The 12,790-nt window shown below is 39.8% G+C and overlaps 1 protein-coding gene across 2 annotated transcripts; it reads left to right on the top strand.

Annotated features, from left to right (window-relative positions):
- tmem19 (transmembrane protein 19) lies at positions 1–12,541 on the top strand. Of its 2 annotated transcripts, none has more exons than XM_038708301.1 (8): positions 1–61; positions 5,632–5,779; positions 6,852–6,965; positions 9,728–9,865; positions 9,942–10,018; positions 10,122–10,299; positions 10,487–10,696; positions 12,091–12,541. In XM_038708301.1, the coding sequence occupies exons 2-8, from the start codon at positions 5,650–5,652 to the stop codon at positions 12,249–12,251; spliced, it is 1,008 nt and encodes a 335-aa protein (XP_038564229.1). In that variant the 5' UTR covers positions 1–61; positions 5,632–5,649; the 3' UTR covers positions 12,252–12,541. The 2 variants fall into 2 exon arrangements, with proteins under 2 accessions (XP_038564229.1, XP_038564228.1); XM_038708300.1 differs by lacking the exon at positions 1–61 and adding an exon at positions 2,769–2,973.
- Positions 12,542–12,790: the final 249 nt, after the last annotated feature.

Here is a 12,790-nt window from a genome sequence, read left to right on the forward strand (position 1 = left end):
CAACTGCTACAATGAGCACAAACTACATTTACTCTGATCTTCCACCGGTCCTCCCTGCTCTGTAAGTCACATCATCTCTCTTCCTTGTGTGCGTGTTCGTGGTTTGTAGTAATTTTAGTAAATGTCACAGATTTTTAGGCGATAACGTTGTTTAAGATTTTAATCTCCACCGTGGCTGTCACTTTTGGTGTTGAACCATAGCCTTGTGTATCTTTGAGCCAAGCGTTGCCACACAGTGCAGGTCAGGTGTCAAGAATTTCACATTAGTTACACAAATAGTCCAGGGTTTGTGTACAGACATAATCTCAGTCAGTGTCTTATTACAGTGTGAGAACTGGAAAAAAATTAATGTTAGCATAGTTTTAAAACCTAATTTTAAGTCTTTAAATTGGATCTATGTGCCGTTGGTGGACAAGTTTAACAAGGCAAGGACTAGAAAGTAAGATATATCGATGATATGATGTTGTCAGGGGATTTGAATCTCATTATTACAATGACAAAATACATTTTCAGCAAGAAAATCTTATTTCTTCAATGCAAATTAATGCTGAGTGTGTCACTTTTTGTGTGTTTTCAATTGTATACAGGCCTATTTCAGCATCAGGAAACATCAATAACTTATATGTAGTTGCCATTTACTGTTGGACTGTGTATTACAAAAAAATCAAGTCAATCAAAGACAATGAAATCATTCAGTTTGGGAGTAATTTTAATGGTAGTTTGGATTGGACATGTTATACTTTTAAAAACATTAGACAGATGAAGAATCACTCTGATTATTATAAACAAATTTTAAAAAGATAAATACAACACGTTTCCCTCTCAACACTGTTTTTGCTCTTCAGTGTGTCCACGAGAGTAGCATAGGAAGAGCAGATGCATTCATTTTGAGGAGTCTCTTATGACAAAGGCTACTACACCTTGCACAAAGTTCAGTGTGTCAGCCAATGGGCTAACATTAGCTGCTGCTTGGCTGTCCTCCTCTGGTGTAGAGAACTGTGTGGAGGCCTCTGTTGATGAGGTAGTTGCTGAGTTGAAGTGACTCTGAGGCATAGATTGAATTGACCTCCAGGCAGAACTTCACCTTGTGCTGCTGAACTGAAACATTAGTAAAGTCAAACCTATCACACACCTTTTGGTCCCAAGCATGAGGACTTTTGGCTTTGTGTGCTCTTTCCAAAGTCCTCAATATTAGAGTGCAACCGTGCCCTCTTTTGGAAGTTTTTGGGTCCCAGCTTAACCTCTTCCTTGTGTCTTTAGAGACACAGTTAAAGTTTTGACCTGATGCTGCATCAGTTTCTGATTTTATAACTATTTTTGTTTGGGGTTATGATAGCTTGTGTGTTTACAGATAATGTTGTGAATAAAGAAATCCCACTGAACAGTGCAACAATCCAAGTAAATATTCACTGTATTTTGTCAAATATCAAGCCATCAGTGAGATCTGCTTACTAAGCAACAGCAGTTTTATGTATTACTGCCACCTAACCATGGATGTATTTTCTTGTACCAAAAGCATAACAATTCTTGGCGGCGGGGATTCCCATAACGGCAAGAGGCCAGGGGACTAATGAAATGAATAGCCAGTGTAACTGATCCTTTTTCCCTTTCATGCCCAACACACAATAAAAACACACTGATGCAGGGGGCATTTTTTTTTTAACTCTTTGAATCTTTATAATCTGATGAGATAGTCCTGCTAAAGGATTTTGGACACTGAAATAACAGAGGCTGTGTTTGTGTGGAAGAGGACGGCGGTTTGAGACAGTGCTCTGTTTGTGCTTTCAGGAAGAAAGTCCTTTCCCATGTGATGGTGACAGATTACTTTGTGCGCTACTTGACTATCAGAGGAAGAGCATGTGTCTCAGCTGCAGCGCTTATTTCACCCTGTGTCTTTTAGACCAAGCAGTAATAACACATTTTATAGCGCTTTTGAGGACACTCGAAGACACTTTACAATAAAACTAGTACATTTAGCACATTAAAAATAGATGGATACATAAGACCATAAAACTAGTAAATAACAGCAGCTGAAATGTAATATTCTTTGAGTTTGAAGACTTATCTGAAGAGGTGGGTGATTTTAAAGTACAAACTTTATTATATATTTAAACAAAACACACATTTAAAGCCCTATTTCCTCCAGTGTTTATTACAACCCAAAACAAAAGAGTAAAAGTCTTAGATCCTAACTGTGTGGCTTTAAGTGTAAAGTTTGTCTCGCGATTAAGCATGTCCAGAATTAAATGAATAGTTTAACAGGACTCTGGGAACTATGTACAAATCAAACAAAAAAGTTACAACATGTTAATCACTAAGCTTTAGAGAGTTTGAAAGGTTTATGCGTTTGACTTTGGTCAGAGCCAGGCTAGCTGTTTCTACCGGCTTCCAGTCTTTATGCTAAGCTACGCTAACAACGTCATGTCTACAGCAGCAGTTGGTAGAAGTACTCTTATCCTTTACATAAGCAATAAAATAGCAAAGCACAATGCAGAAATACTCTAATAAAATTACTCTATAATCTGTAGAGCAACTTCAACCCAAAAAATACTGGAGAAATATCTGTTTAAATGTAGTATCTTTGTAATATCTTCATGTGGACTTATTTAAAATGAGTCATTTTTAAGAGTCTGACTTTCTCTGCTTTTTATGGAAAAGTTAGTTTATAGAAAAAAGCAAACAACTTTTAATCACGTCTATGGTTTGACTTTAGTTTTAGTTACTGTGCCTTTAAGAACTGTTGTTTGCAGAAGTCGGTCCGTTTATCAAATGTTTCCCCTCCGGTGTCTGTTTAACACGGAGCCACTGATTTTGGTTTTATTATCTTCCTGACTGATAAATTATATAATATAATTGTCAGGAGAAAGCGAACTCTTTCAGCCAGCTTTTCAAGGGAGAAATGTGCAGTCGTCTGAGGTGGAAATATTATTAATAATTATTAAATTTAGCTCATGATGGCTCCGGAGGTGACGGGTGAGTTCACTTAACTTACATACAGCAGGTGTAATTAAAGTAAGGGCTTAAATTAGTTTTAAGTTAAATTGTTATGTATAATATCTGCAGCCCTCCAGCACACACTAATATCTTGTTAAACGTGCAGCTTCTTGTTTTCATCTGTGGAAGAATGAACCAAAGCCACTCAGCTGCATGAGCAGCATATTAGGACATATAATAATATTAATACTACTAATAATCTTTATTTATAGAGCACTTTTCAAAACCTTGTTACAAAGTGCTTTCACAGAAGGAAAGACAGTAAAACAGATGACAGGATACACGGTAAAAGCAGGAAGAATCTTACAGTTACAGTAAATTCTTACAGTAAATCAACTAAAATCTGGAAAGGCTCTCCTATAAGAGTATGTGTAAAAGAAGTGGCACTGATTTCCTCGGGCAGGCTGTTTCAGAGCTTCAAACGCTATGTCCCCTTTAGTTTTAAGTCGGGCCTCTGGATAACAGACCTTTGCCTGAGGATCCCAAGGTACCTGCTGGTGGGACTAAAAGGTCAGAGATATAACCGGGAGAGAGGCCAAGAAGAGCTTTAAAAGTAACCAGTAACATTTTAAAGTCTATTCTAAAACATAGTGGGAACACACGGGTGGAGTGCAATTCATTTTTTTTCAAATGCTGTGCACAAAAAGGTTGAGTTCAAATCCATCCTTTTACCTTCTCAGTCATCCAGGTCATAGTTATCCAAAGAAGGTTAAAGTCAAGAGCAACTGGACTTGGTTGAAGATACTAGAAGACGTTTCGTCTGTCACCCAAGAGACTTCTTCAGTTCTGAGTGACTGGCAGGGGAAACTCAGCTATTTAACCTCAGTAGAATCATTAGCTAGGATCGTAGATTACGCTGGTTTGTTAGTGCTCCTGGCTGTGATAACGATAGTTCTACGATCATCGTTGGCATCTTCACCTGAGGCCAAGAGGAAATGCTTGTTCAGTTTCCTGGGAAGTGATGAAAGGACAGCATTGTAAGTGGGGGATAAGTGGTGGCGTAGACCCCCTCCTCTGTTCAATGACGGCTTCCTTGACACCTCTTTCAAACCATCCATCTTCTCTGTCTAAAATGTGCACCTGGTGGTCCTCAAACGAGTGTCCTCTGTCCTTCAGATGTAAGTAGACTGCAGAGTCTTGACCTGAGGAGTTGGCCCTTCTGTGTTGAGCCATGCGTTTGTGTAGTGGTTGTTTAGTCTCCCCAACATACAGGTCTGTGCATTCCTCACTGCATTGGACCGCATACACTAGATTGCTTTTCTTGTGTTTGGGTGTGCGGTCTTTGGGGTGGACCAGCATCTGTCTTAGTGTGTTCTTGGGTTTAAAAAACACAGGGATGTTGTGTTTGTTGAAAATCCTCCTGAGTTTCTCTGATACTCCAGACACGTATGGAATCACAATGTTGTTGCGTTTGACTTTCTTTTCCTCCCCTGTAGTTTTGTTCTTCTTGGATCTTGTGGTTTTCACAAAGGTCCATTTAGGGTATCCACAGGCTGATACAGGGTTCTGATGACCCCTAGTCTTCTAGTATCTTCAACCAAGTCCAGTCGCCCTTGACTTTAAGCTTCTTTGGTTCACCTTTACTTAAATCCTACTAACAAAATTTGAGGATATGTTCATTTGCATATTTTCAGGTCTGTCCTAATACGGTCATGTGCCTATACGAACACAGAAACAGGTTTTGCTTGCTGTAATCTTTCCTCCTGTTCACAACAGTCATTAAAAGAGTTTCCCTTTCTTCATGCACTTTCAGTGTAAGTGATGGGGGACAAATACATTGTAAGGTTAATCTGAATTTAATATGAGGCTTCAGCAGTCTGAGTTGGACAAATGAAGTGTGTATTTAAAGCTTTTTCAATAAAATCCACTCGCTATAAAGCTCTGTAAAGCCAAGAGGGGCTGCAGATTCAGGCAATTTATTCTCTGTAGGTTCATCAAAATGATCGACCCCTTTCACAATGTCACGATTGAAAAAAGATTTTACTGAATTTTACTGGTGCATATTTACATAATGATAATTATCGCAATATAATTTTCCTCAATAACAATATAATAAATGTTCAATATATCGTCAATAAATATTTGGTTTAATTCATTTGAATTACGAACAAATTAGCACTTAATTTTTCTATTAAAATATTTATTTTGTTGAGGAAAAGGGACTGATTTACTAATCATATTATTAAAAAAGATTGTTTTGAATGTTCTCCCTCAGATTTGTGAAGTCATTGATTGGCAACAAGTGTTTGTGACGTTCTGACCATGAAGAAAAGTTTAAAACTACAATTAACCTTCTGGTTTCTTTGCTCAGGAGCAAAAACTTGAAAGAAACATTTATCCTGATAATTATCAAATTTCAAATGATATGAAGTTTTTTTTATAGTGATAACATTTTTGGCCACATCGCCCAGCCCCGGTTCTCATCTTAAACACTTGTTTTTTAGTCCAGTCACTGTGTTGCATGTTGGATTCGCCCCCTGGTCACCCTGCAGGCAGATCTAGCCCACCTGCCGTTTTGACACAAATTTCAACACCGTCGTGGCCAGTAAAATTGTTTCATGACACAATTCCTCTAAGGAGTGACAGCAAAGTAACATCCAAACACTGATCTAACTGAACATGTCTCCTGTCCTGCAGCTCGGGCTGTCTGTCAGCATGAACTCTGACAATGCGGTGCTGATGAAGGAATACGTGAAGATGATGACTGATATGATCGTGCTGTGTGCCACTCTGGCACTCTCCCTCTTCTTCTGGGTCATCTCCCTCGCCATCAGTACCTTCTACGGTGAGCTGCCTGTCTGGAGGAATGTTAAAGGTCCAGTGTGTAATATTTAGGCGGATCTGTTGACAGAAATGCAATATAATATCCATAAACATGTTTTCATTGGTGTATAAAGACCTTACGTAATGAACCGTTATTTTTTTATTACCTTACAATGAGCCGTTTATATCTACATACACCGCAGGTCCTCTTACAAGGATGTTGTCATGTTGCGGCGCCATGTTCCTACGGTAGCTCAAATGGACAAACTGCTCTACGGAGCGTTTGTCCTAATGGTGCATTCATGTGGTGTCGGAATAATCAGAATCTTTTTTTTCCTCCGTAAAACTTTATTGCAAAGAGAGAAATAAAGTGTACATGTGACATAAAGAGTATACAGTAACTTTGATTCGTGCGAAATCACATGTACATATTTTGCAAACATGTTAGTTTGCTGTCCACGTAGAGTGAACTAGATGTCTGCGTGTTGTTTAGATGCTCTGACAATGTTAATCCAACACATCTTTGTAGTAATGTTGATTCCACATCCAGACTTAAGAGCACATGAACACACACTGAAGTCAGAAGAAACGACTTCACAAATCAAAAAATGGGACCATCCGAGGAGCACCTGAATGCACCCTCATCACTAGATGCCACTAAAACTTACACACTGAACATTTAACACTAGTTTTTAAGTTTTGATTTAATGTTAAGATGCCTCTCTGTGGTTGCATTAAAATCTTTGGAGTGTTTTCTGAAACGTGTCTTTAAAGAGGAAGGGAGTGAAACCAAATCTCTTGTCTGAATACCACCTTAAATTCATCAGTCTTCAGGCTCAGTTAACATTATGTGTGGTCGTACTTTCTTTCCTATTATTCATCATGTAGCATCATCACTTTGTCCAGTTCGGCCTTTCCTTGTGGTTGAGTGTGACGTCAATAAATCCTTCATTTGAACGGTGGGTTGTCATAGTTTGACATACAAAAACAGTCTGCAGTTCTGTCAGCAGAGCAAACCAGATTGACTGTATTTTCTCTTATGTAAGGAAACAGTACTGTAAGAGGTCTTGTCGTGATTATGTCTGTGTTTACAGGCACACTGCAGCCTGTGTCACCTTGGCGATGGCTGTTCTCCATCTTGGTTCCCCTTGTGCTGACGCTCAGAGCGCTGAAGAGACGCAGTCTGGACCGCTCTGGAGCCCTGGCCGGTGAGTGTTTGTATTAACTACGGATGAATGGACTTTGATGCGATGCCATCAGCTAGAGAGAAGACGTATCGCTCCGTAACACCGCTCTACAATCAGTGTGTCTGTTGTTCCAACAGAGTGGAGCTTCTTTCCTCATAGATGATCTTTGTGAGGGAAGTTTAATTTGGTTCTGTCATGAAGTTACTCACGCAATTATTGTTAATTAGCAAATTATTTAACTGCTGAAAGTGACGGTCTGCAGCAGCTAAACATGAAAAGCTGCCAACGGGAATGTAAAAGCAGAGTTAGATATTTCCTCCTTGTTATTTTGATGTCTCAGGCTGGATTTCTTCTGATTATCTTTACATCAAAATATCAGTTGCTGGCTGTTACACTGCTGCCAGACATGAAAACAGTTTTTGTAAATGAGAAGGAAAAGTCCCGGATTTTCTCAAGAGTTTGTAAAGTCCATGACACAGAGCATGAAGCTGAGGGAGACTAATTACACGAATATCATCCAAATTATCCGCAGATCAGAACAATGTTTCAATCATTCTTGGATCTACATCAGGTCAGATTGTTTGAAAAGTGGAAACCACTCAACAGGCTGACAAGCTCTGTAATGGCAGGTGTCGTAATCATCCCATCTGTATCACTTACATTCAAAAATACGTTGTATTAAGTTAGAGGGAAAAGAGAAGAAATCTTTACTCCATGATCCTGAGAAGAGGAGGCAATTTAAATAATAGAAATAAAGTTTTATATTTTCACTCCATCCTTACAGCTGGAGGTCTGCCAGTGATTTGGATGGATGGAGCGCGAGAGTTGCTGGACTAAAAAATACAACAGGTGTCCTTTTATTGTGATTTAATCTAGTTAATGTTTAATTTTTGTGTTGAAATGAGTAAAAAAAAAGTCCAGAATCTGTGCGGTAGATGCTTCAGCCAGCAGCCGGGAACTGGCTGTAACGTCTTCCTTCGGAGTCTAGCAATGCTTTTTTTTACTAGCGTTACTCCAACACAACGGACTCGTCTCCCTCGTATTCCTCCGTCATCTTCCTGCATCAACTCGCCTTGTCCTTTAGCGAGACTTCAGGTTCCTGTTAAAAACAACGGGTGTCAATAGGAGTCCCTCGTAGGGATCCTTTACATGACGTTTTGTGGGCGTAGTTTTAGTTGCCCCAAAGGAATACGTTGCAGCCAGTTTGCTGGATTCCAAAACTTTTTGTACCTACTATTCATTTTCCAAAATATGCGAGAGTATGTTCCAGGTTTAAAAATACCGAAGCATACTTTTGAACGTAGGTGATGCAGGTTCTGATATAAGGGATGATGAACTTAAAATTATGTTTATATATAGGACATGTTTCAAGGTTGCATTACTGTTTTTCTCTAATTGTTAATTGTTCTGGATGGTTAACCACAGATACACAGACTGTGTATTGTACTTTGCACAATAGATTTTTGGAAAGAAAAGGGGGATTTGCCTGACCTTTTTAAAATCAAGAGTTCTATGTCTGTCAAAAGTTTCAATTTACGAATGTCTACTATTTTCCCTGTCGTGTTTGCAGGATAAAGATCTGTATTCAGCTGGATTTAATGGCATAAAGTAGCCGTGAACCCTCATCTAATCAGAAATACATCCTTTATCAGGACAGTGAATTCAACGCTTTGTCGTTATTTAAAATCGCTTCCCTGAATCTGTCCAGGCTTCTGAGAAGAGCAGCATCTCTGAAAATCAAAACCATTCACAGCTCCAACAAAAACATCTCAAGCGTCTATAAACGAATCATTTCAGTCTTTAATTTCAGGACTTTCACGAAGTTTTCCATTTATTCGGCCGCCCTAATCAGAATCCATTAATGCCACACATCTCCTGACCGGTGTTGCCAGATTTGAGTGACACAAAATGGCCCAATCAGAGCCTCGAACTCCCCCAACTATCATTAAAGTGTCCCGATTTCTCAAATTATATTAGGTTTACTCCCAATTACAGCTCGTATTATGTGTTAGTGCTGAACGATTATCTCCACTCAAGTCTTTTGGATAATGTTCAAAAGTTGCAGTTAACAAGAGGCTAAAAGCAAAATCATCTGCAAGTGAAATAAAACTGCAAGAAAGCCACACAAAGTGGGAAATGTCATGGCATTGTAACTAACTAACAGAAAACAAGATAACCTTTTTTGATGAATTTCAATCTCACAAACAAGTTCATTCTAATTTTCTTTGATGATGTTAGAAATGTGACTTAATCCTTTTATTTTTGGTTGACGTCCTTCCCTCAAGGAACATAGACGAGGACAGAACACGTCTTTGTGGCCAAAACAGCCACAATGAATCAATTAGTTATCCATAACAACTCACGTGTTTTAGAAAGGGAGTCGACGGCATCACATGTCGAATCTCACCGAGTCCGGGCGCTCGTTAAAAGAAGTGTTGGAACTTACTGGTTTGAGTTATTAGAAATGCTGAAGGATGTCACTGTGTTTTGCTGACATTTAAAAGAGATGCAGAAATTGTGGTTATTTACTGCTTTAAAAGGAACAAATCTAATTTCTAGGTAAAGTAAACTAAAATCCAAAACACTGAATGTTTGGGTGAAACTCTGCAGTCAAACAACGTCACTTCAACCAAGTTTGGTCTTTGACTCTTATTCAGTAACGGAAATATAGCCAATATATAGCAAATGCGCCATTTCCTCCTGTTTGTCTGACTGACCGGTACTTTTTAAATCTGTGTGGCGAATTCGGACAGTTTCTCTTAACGTGAAATGTGTTTTCTCAGCTCTCCTGGTAGGATTTGTGTTGACGATGGCCAACTACAGCTTCTTCTGCTCACTGCTGGCCTTCTTCATCACCTCCTCCAGGCTGACCCGCTGGGGAGGAGCAGAGAAGAGGAAAATAGACGCAGAGTACAAAGAAGGTGAGAGACCTGAGAGTGAAGTGAGAGTGATGTATTTAAATCTAAATTTAAATGTATTAATTAACTTTTGTGCTAGGGGGCCAGAGGAACTGGGTTCAGGTCTTCTGTAATGGAGGAGTTCCCACAGAGCTGGCGCTGCTTTATATGATCGAGGTAAACACACATGGCTCACTGGAACATTTAAATCTGCACGTCCATAGTTTGTTATATGCAAATGAAATGAATAAAGCCGTGTTTATGATTATAACTCTTTAAGGTGGGTCCAGGTGAGATGCCCATTGACTTCAGTAAGCAGTACTCTGCCTCCTGGATGTGTCTCTCTCTACTGGGCGCGCTCGCATGCAGCACCGGGGACACCTGGGCGTCGGAAGTGGGGCCTGTCCTCAGCCAATCACGGCCTAGGCTCATCACCACCTGGAAGGAAGTGCCAGCAGGTGAGAAGCCAGAGATTGCTCCCTCGTGTCCGTTCTGACTTGACGTATAGAATAAAGTCTTTTCGGGAAGTTTTACCCTTAAATCTACTTTATTGTACTTGATTTATAGACTGAAAATGTGCATTTCTTTATTTGCATCAACTCTTATTCTTATTTTCTGTCCATCCTTTTATGAAACCTCCTCCAGGAACAAACGGAGGAGTTACTCCCGTCGGATTGGTTGCCAGCTTCCTCGGCGGGCTGGCGGTGGGCACGGCTTACTTTTTAACACAGCTTCTATTGGTCAAGGACCTGCACCTGGCGGACCCCCAGTGGCCGATCGTCGTGTATGGCGGTGTGGCTGGCCTGTTGGGATCCATGCTGGACTCTTTCCTGGGCGCTCACATGCAATACTCAGGTAGGAACAGGCGGTAGTGAGAGCGGACTGGGAATCTAATGTACTTTTATTAAATGGTAACTTCAGTACTTTTCAACCTGGACCTTAATGTTCCATCTTTGTGTGTCTGTGTGACTAATTGAGACCATTTTTAAAATTTGGTCAGTGGCGGTGAAACAGGGCTGCAATGAAATCCTTGCGAGTAACTGCGCCCCATCAGAGTATGTCCACTGAAGTGCTTGCTTTTGCTGCTGACAAGCTCAGATTGTTTTATGGAACATTATGGAAATGATCCCTACAGAGATGGACCTTTTTAAAAAAAAAAAAATAGATATCTCGCTCTCGTCAAAGCCACCAGACTCCACTGATAAAAACAGTAATTTTACCTTGCAGAAGACTGTTGGTGGTGGTCTACCGCTGCCTCGGTCAGTTAGGCTGATTGTGTGACTTTGGTCTTTTAAAGGGTTAAAAAATACCAAAGTTACTCTATAACACAAACTAACCGATTGAGGCAGCAGCAGATCAGAGAGGTAAAATTACTATTTTTGTCAAAGGAGTCTGGTGGCTTTGACGAGAGCGCTATAGCGTCTGTTTCTGGTTTAACAAACTTGCTCTTTAAAAAAAAAGGTCTCTCTCTGTAGGGATCCATTCCTTAATGTCAGTGGGAAAGAAAACAGTCACAGATAACCGGCAAATATTTACATTTAAGAGGCTGGAACAAGAGAATTTTTGCCTAAACATTACTTGAAATGAATTAATTTCAAAAATAGCTGTTGATTAAATTTATGTCTGCTTGACTAACTTTATTATTGTATGCAAGGTGCAGTTTCCCTGCTATTTCTAAGTAACCCGCTGCAGGTAATCGATCTGAAATAAACGCAGCTTGTCTGGTGAATCAATTGTTCTTTATACATTTAAAATGAGAATAAAATATGGAAATCTCTTTCAGAAAGAAAAATCAAGCAGTCATGTAGACAATATAAACTGTACTGCTAAACTCTGACTATACAGCTACACTGGGGAAGGTAAAACAAACAGGTTAAGAGGCATCTCTGAAGCTGAAACAGCTTGTTCTCCATCAGAGTGCAGCACTGCTCTCTACTGTCTGAATCAATGACCTGCAGGATATAATAACAGATGGCTAAACTAACATGTGCGTGCCTGGTTAAGTACAGTTTCATAAAGTTACACTACAGGCCTTTTCACACAGAATTAGGAAATTTAACTGCAGTTATTTTGCGAACTGTTTAAGTCATTAACCAAAAATGCAACATTACCTGGTACAGTCTCGTCGCATGACTTGTTTAAAAGCCTGGTACAAGAGTAAGTGGCAGTTTGAACCTGAACAGAAGAACGAGATTGTTCTTTTGTAAATGACGTTTCTAACTGTAACTGTCTTCTTTGTCTTCCTGTAGGCTTCGACTCGAGCATCGGGAAGGTGGTGTGTTACGAGTCCGCCACCACCCGGCGCATCTGCGGGAAACCCATCTTAGACAACAACGCGGTCAACCTGTTCTCCTCAGTCCTCGTCGCTCTCATCCTGCCCGGCCTGGCGTGGGGGATGTGGCCGCGATAGACTGGCGACAGATCTACAGCCGCGTGGAGCGCAGGACAGATCCGAGACTGATGAGACATTTTCAGTAATACATAAGTTGGTCACAGAAGCATAACACTAAAGATTAATATTGGCGAGTTACAATCTGTGAATGACACCTGCTGCGGTTCTCAGGAATCTTGATTTGCCGCCACTTTAAATTTGTCTTTTTACTCTCGTCAGGCTGAAAGTATAATTTGAGCTTAATACTGCAGCAAATTTACAATTAAATAAAGTTAATTAAATAAAACCTATCAAAAAAAACAACACAATTTAAAAACATCGTTCAGTGTTTTTGTTTCTCCATTTTGGTTTGTGCTCGTTTAAAGTGATGTTTTATTGAACTGAAGGCAGATTCCTGGTCTCACTACAACATAAATTTTTAGTCTCATGCTTTCAAATTAACCTGCTTCAAGTTGCTCCTCAGTATCTATACAATATTCAAATTTTATTTATTTGTGTCTCCCGCACTTCTGAAACCAAACCTACGACCTCGGTAGGACAACAAACGCTTCTTCTAC

The sequence above is a fragment of the Micropterus salmoides genome, unplaced genomic scaffold (assembly GCF_014851395.1).
Source record: "Micropterus salmoides isolate LMB-PRFRI ecotype aquatic unplaced genomic scaffold, ASM1485139v1 Ms_hic_scaffold_9, whole genome shotgun sequence".
In the NCBI taxonomy this organism is placed as follows: domain Eukaryota; kingdom Metazoa; phylum Chordata; class Actinopteri; order Centrarchiformes; family Centrarchidae; genus Micropterus; species Micropterus salmoides.

Excerpts from the sequence above, each read along its gene's own strand:
- tmem19 (XM_038708301.1), top strand. The coding sequence starts at position 5,650 with ATGAACTCTGACAATGCGGTGCTGATGAAGGAATACGTGAAGATGATG. Across the intron at positions 9,866-9,941 it reads AGACGCAGAGTACAAAGAAG|GGGGCCAGAGGAACTGGGTT; the intron begins GTGAGAGACCTG and ends CTTTTGTGCTAG. Across the intron at positions 10,300-10,486 it reads CTGGAAGGAAGTGCCAGCAG|GAACAAACGGAGGAGTTACT; the intron begins GTGAGAAGCCAG and ends AACCTCCTCCAG.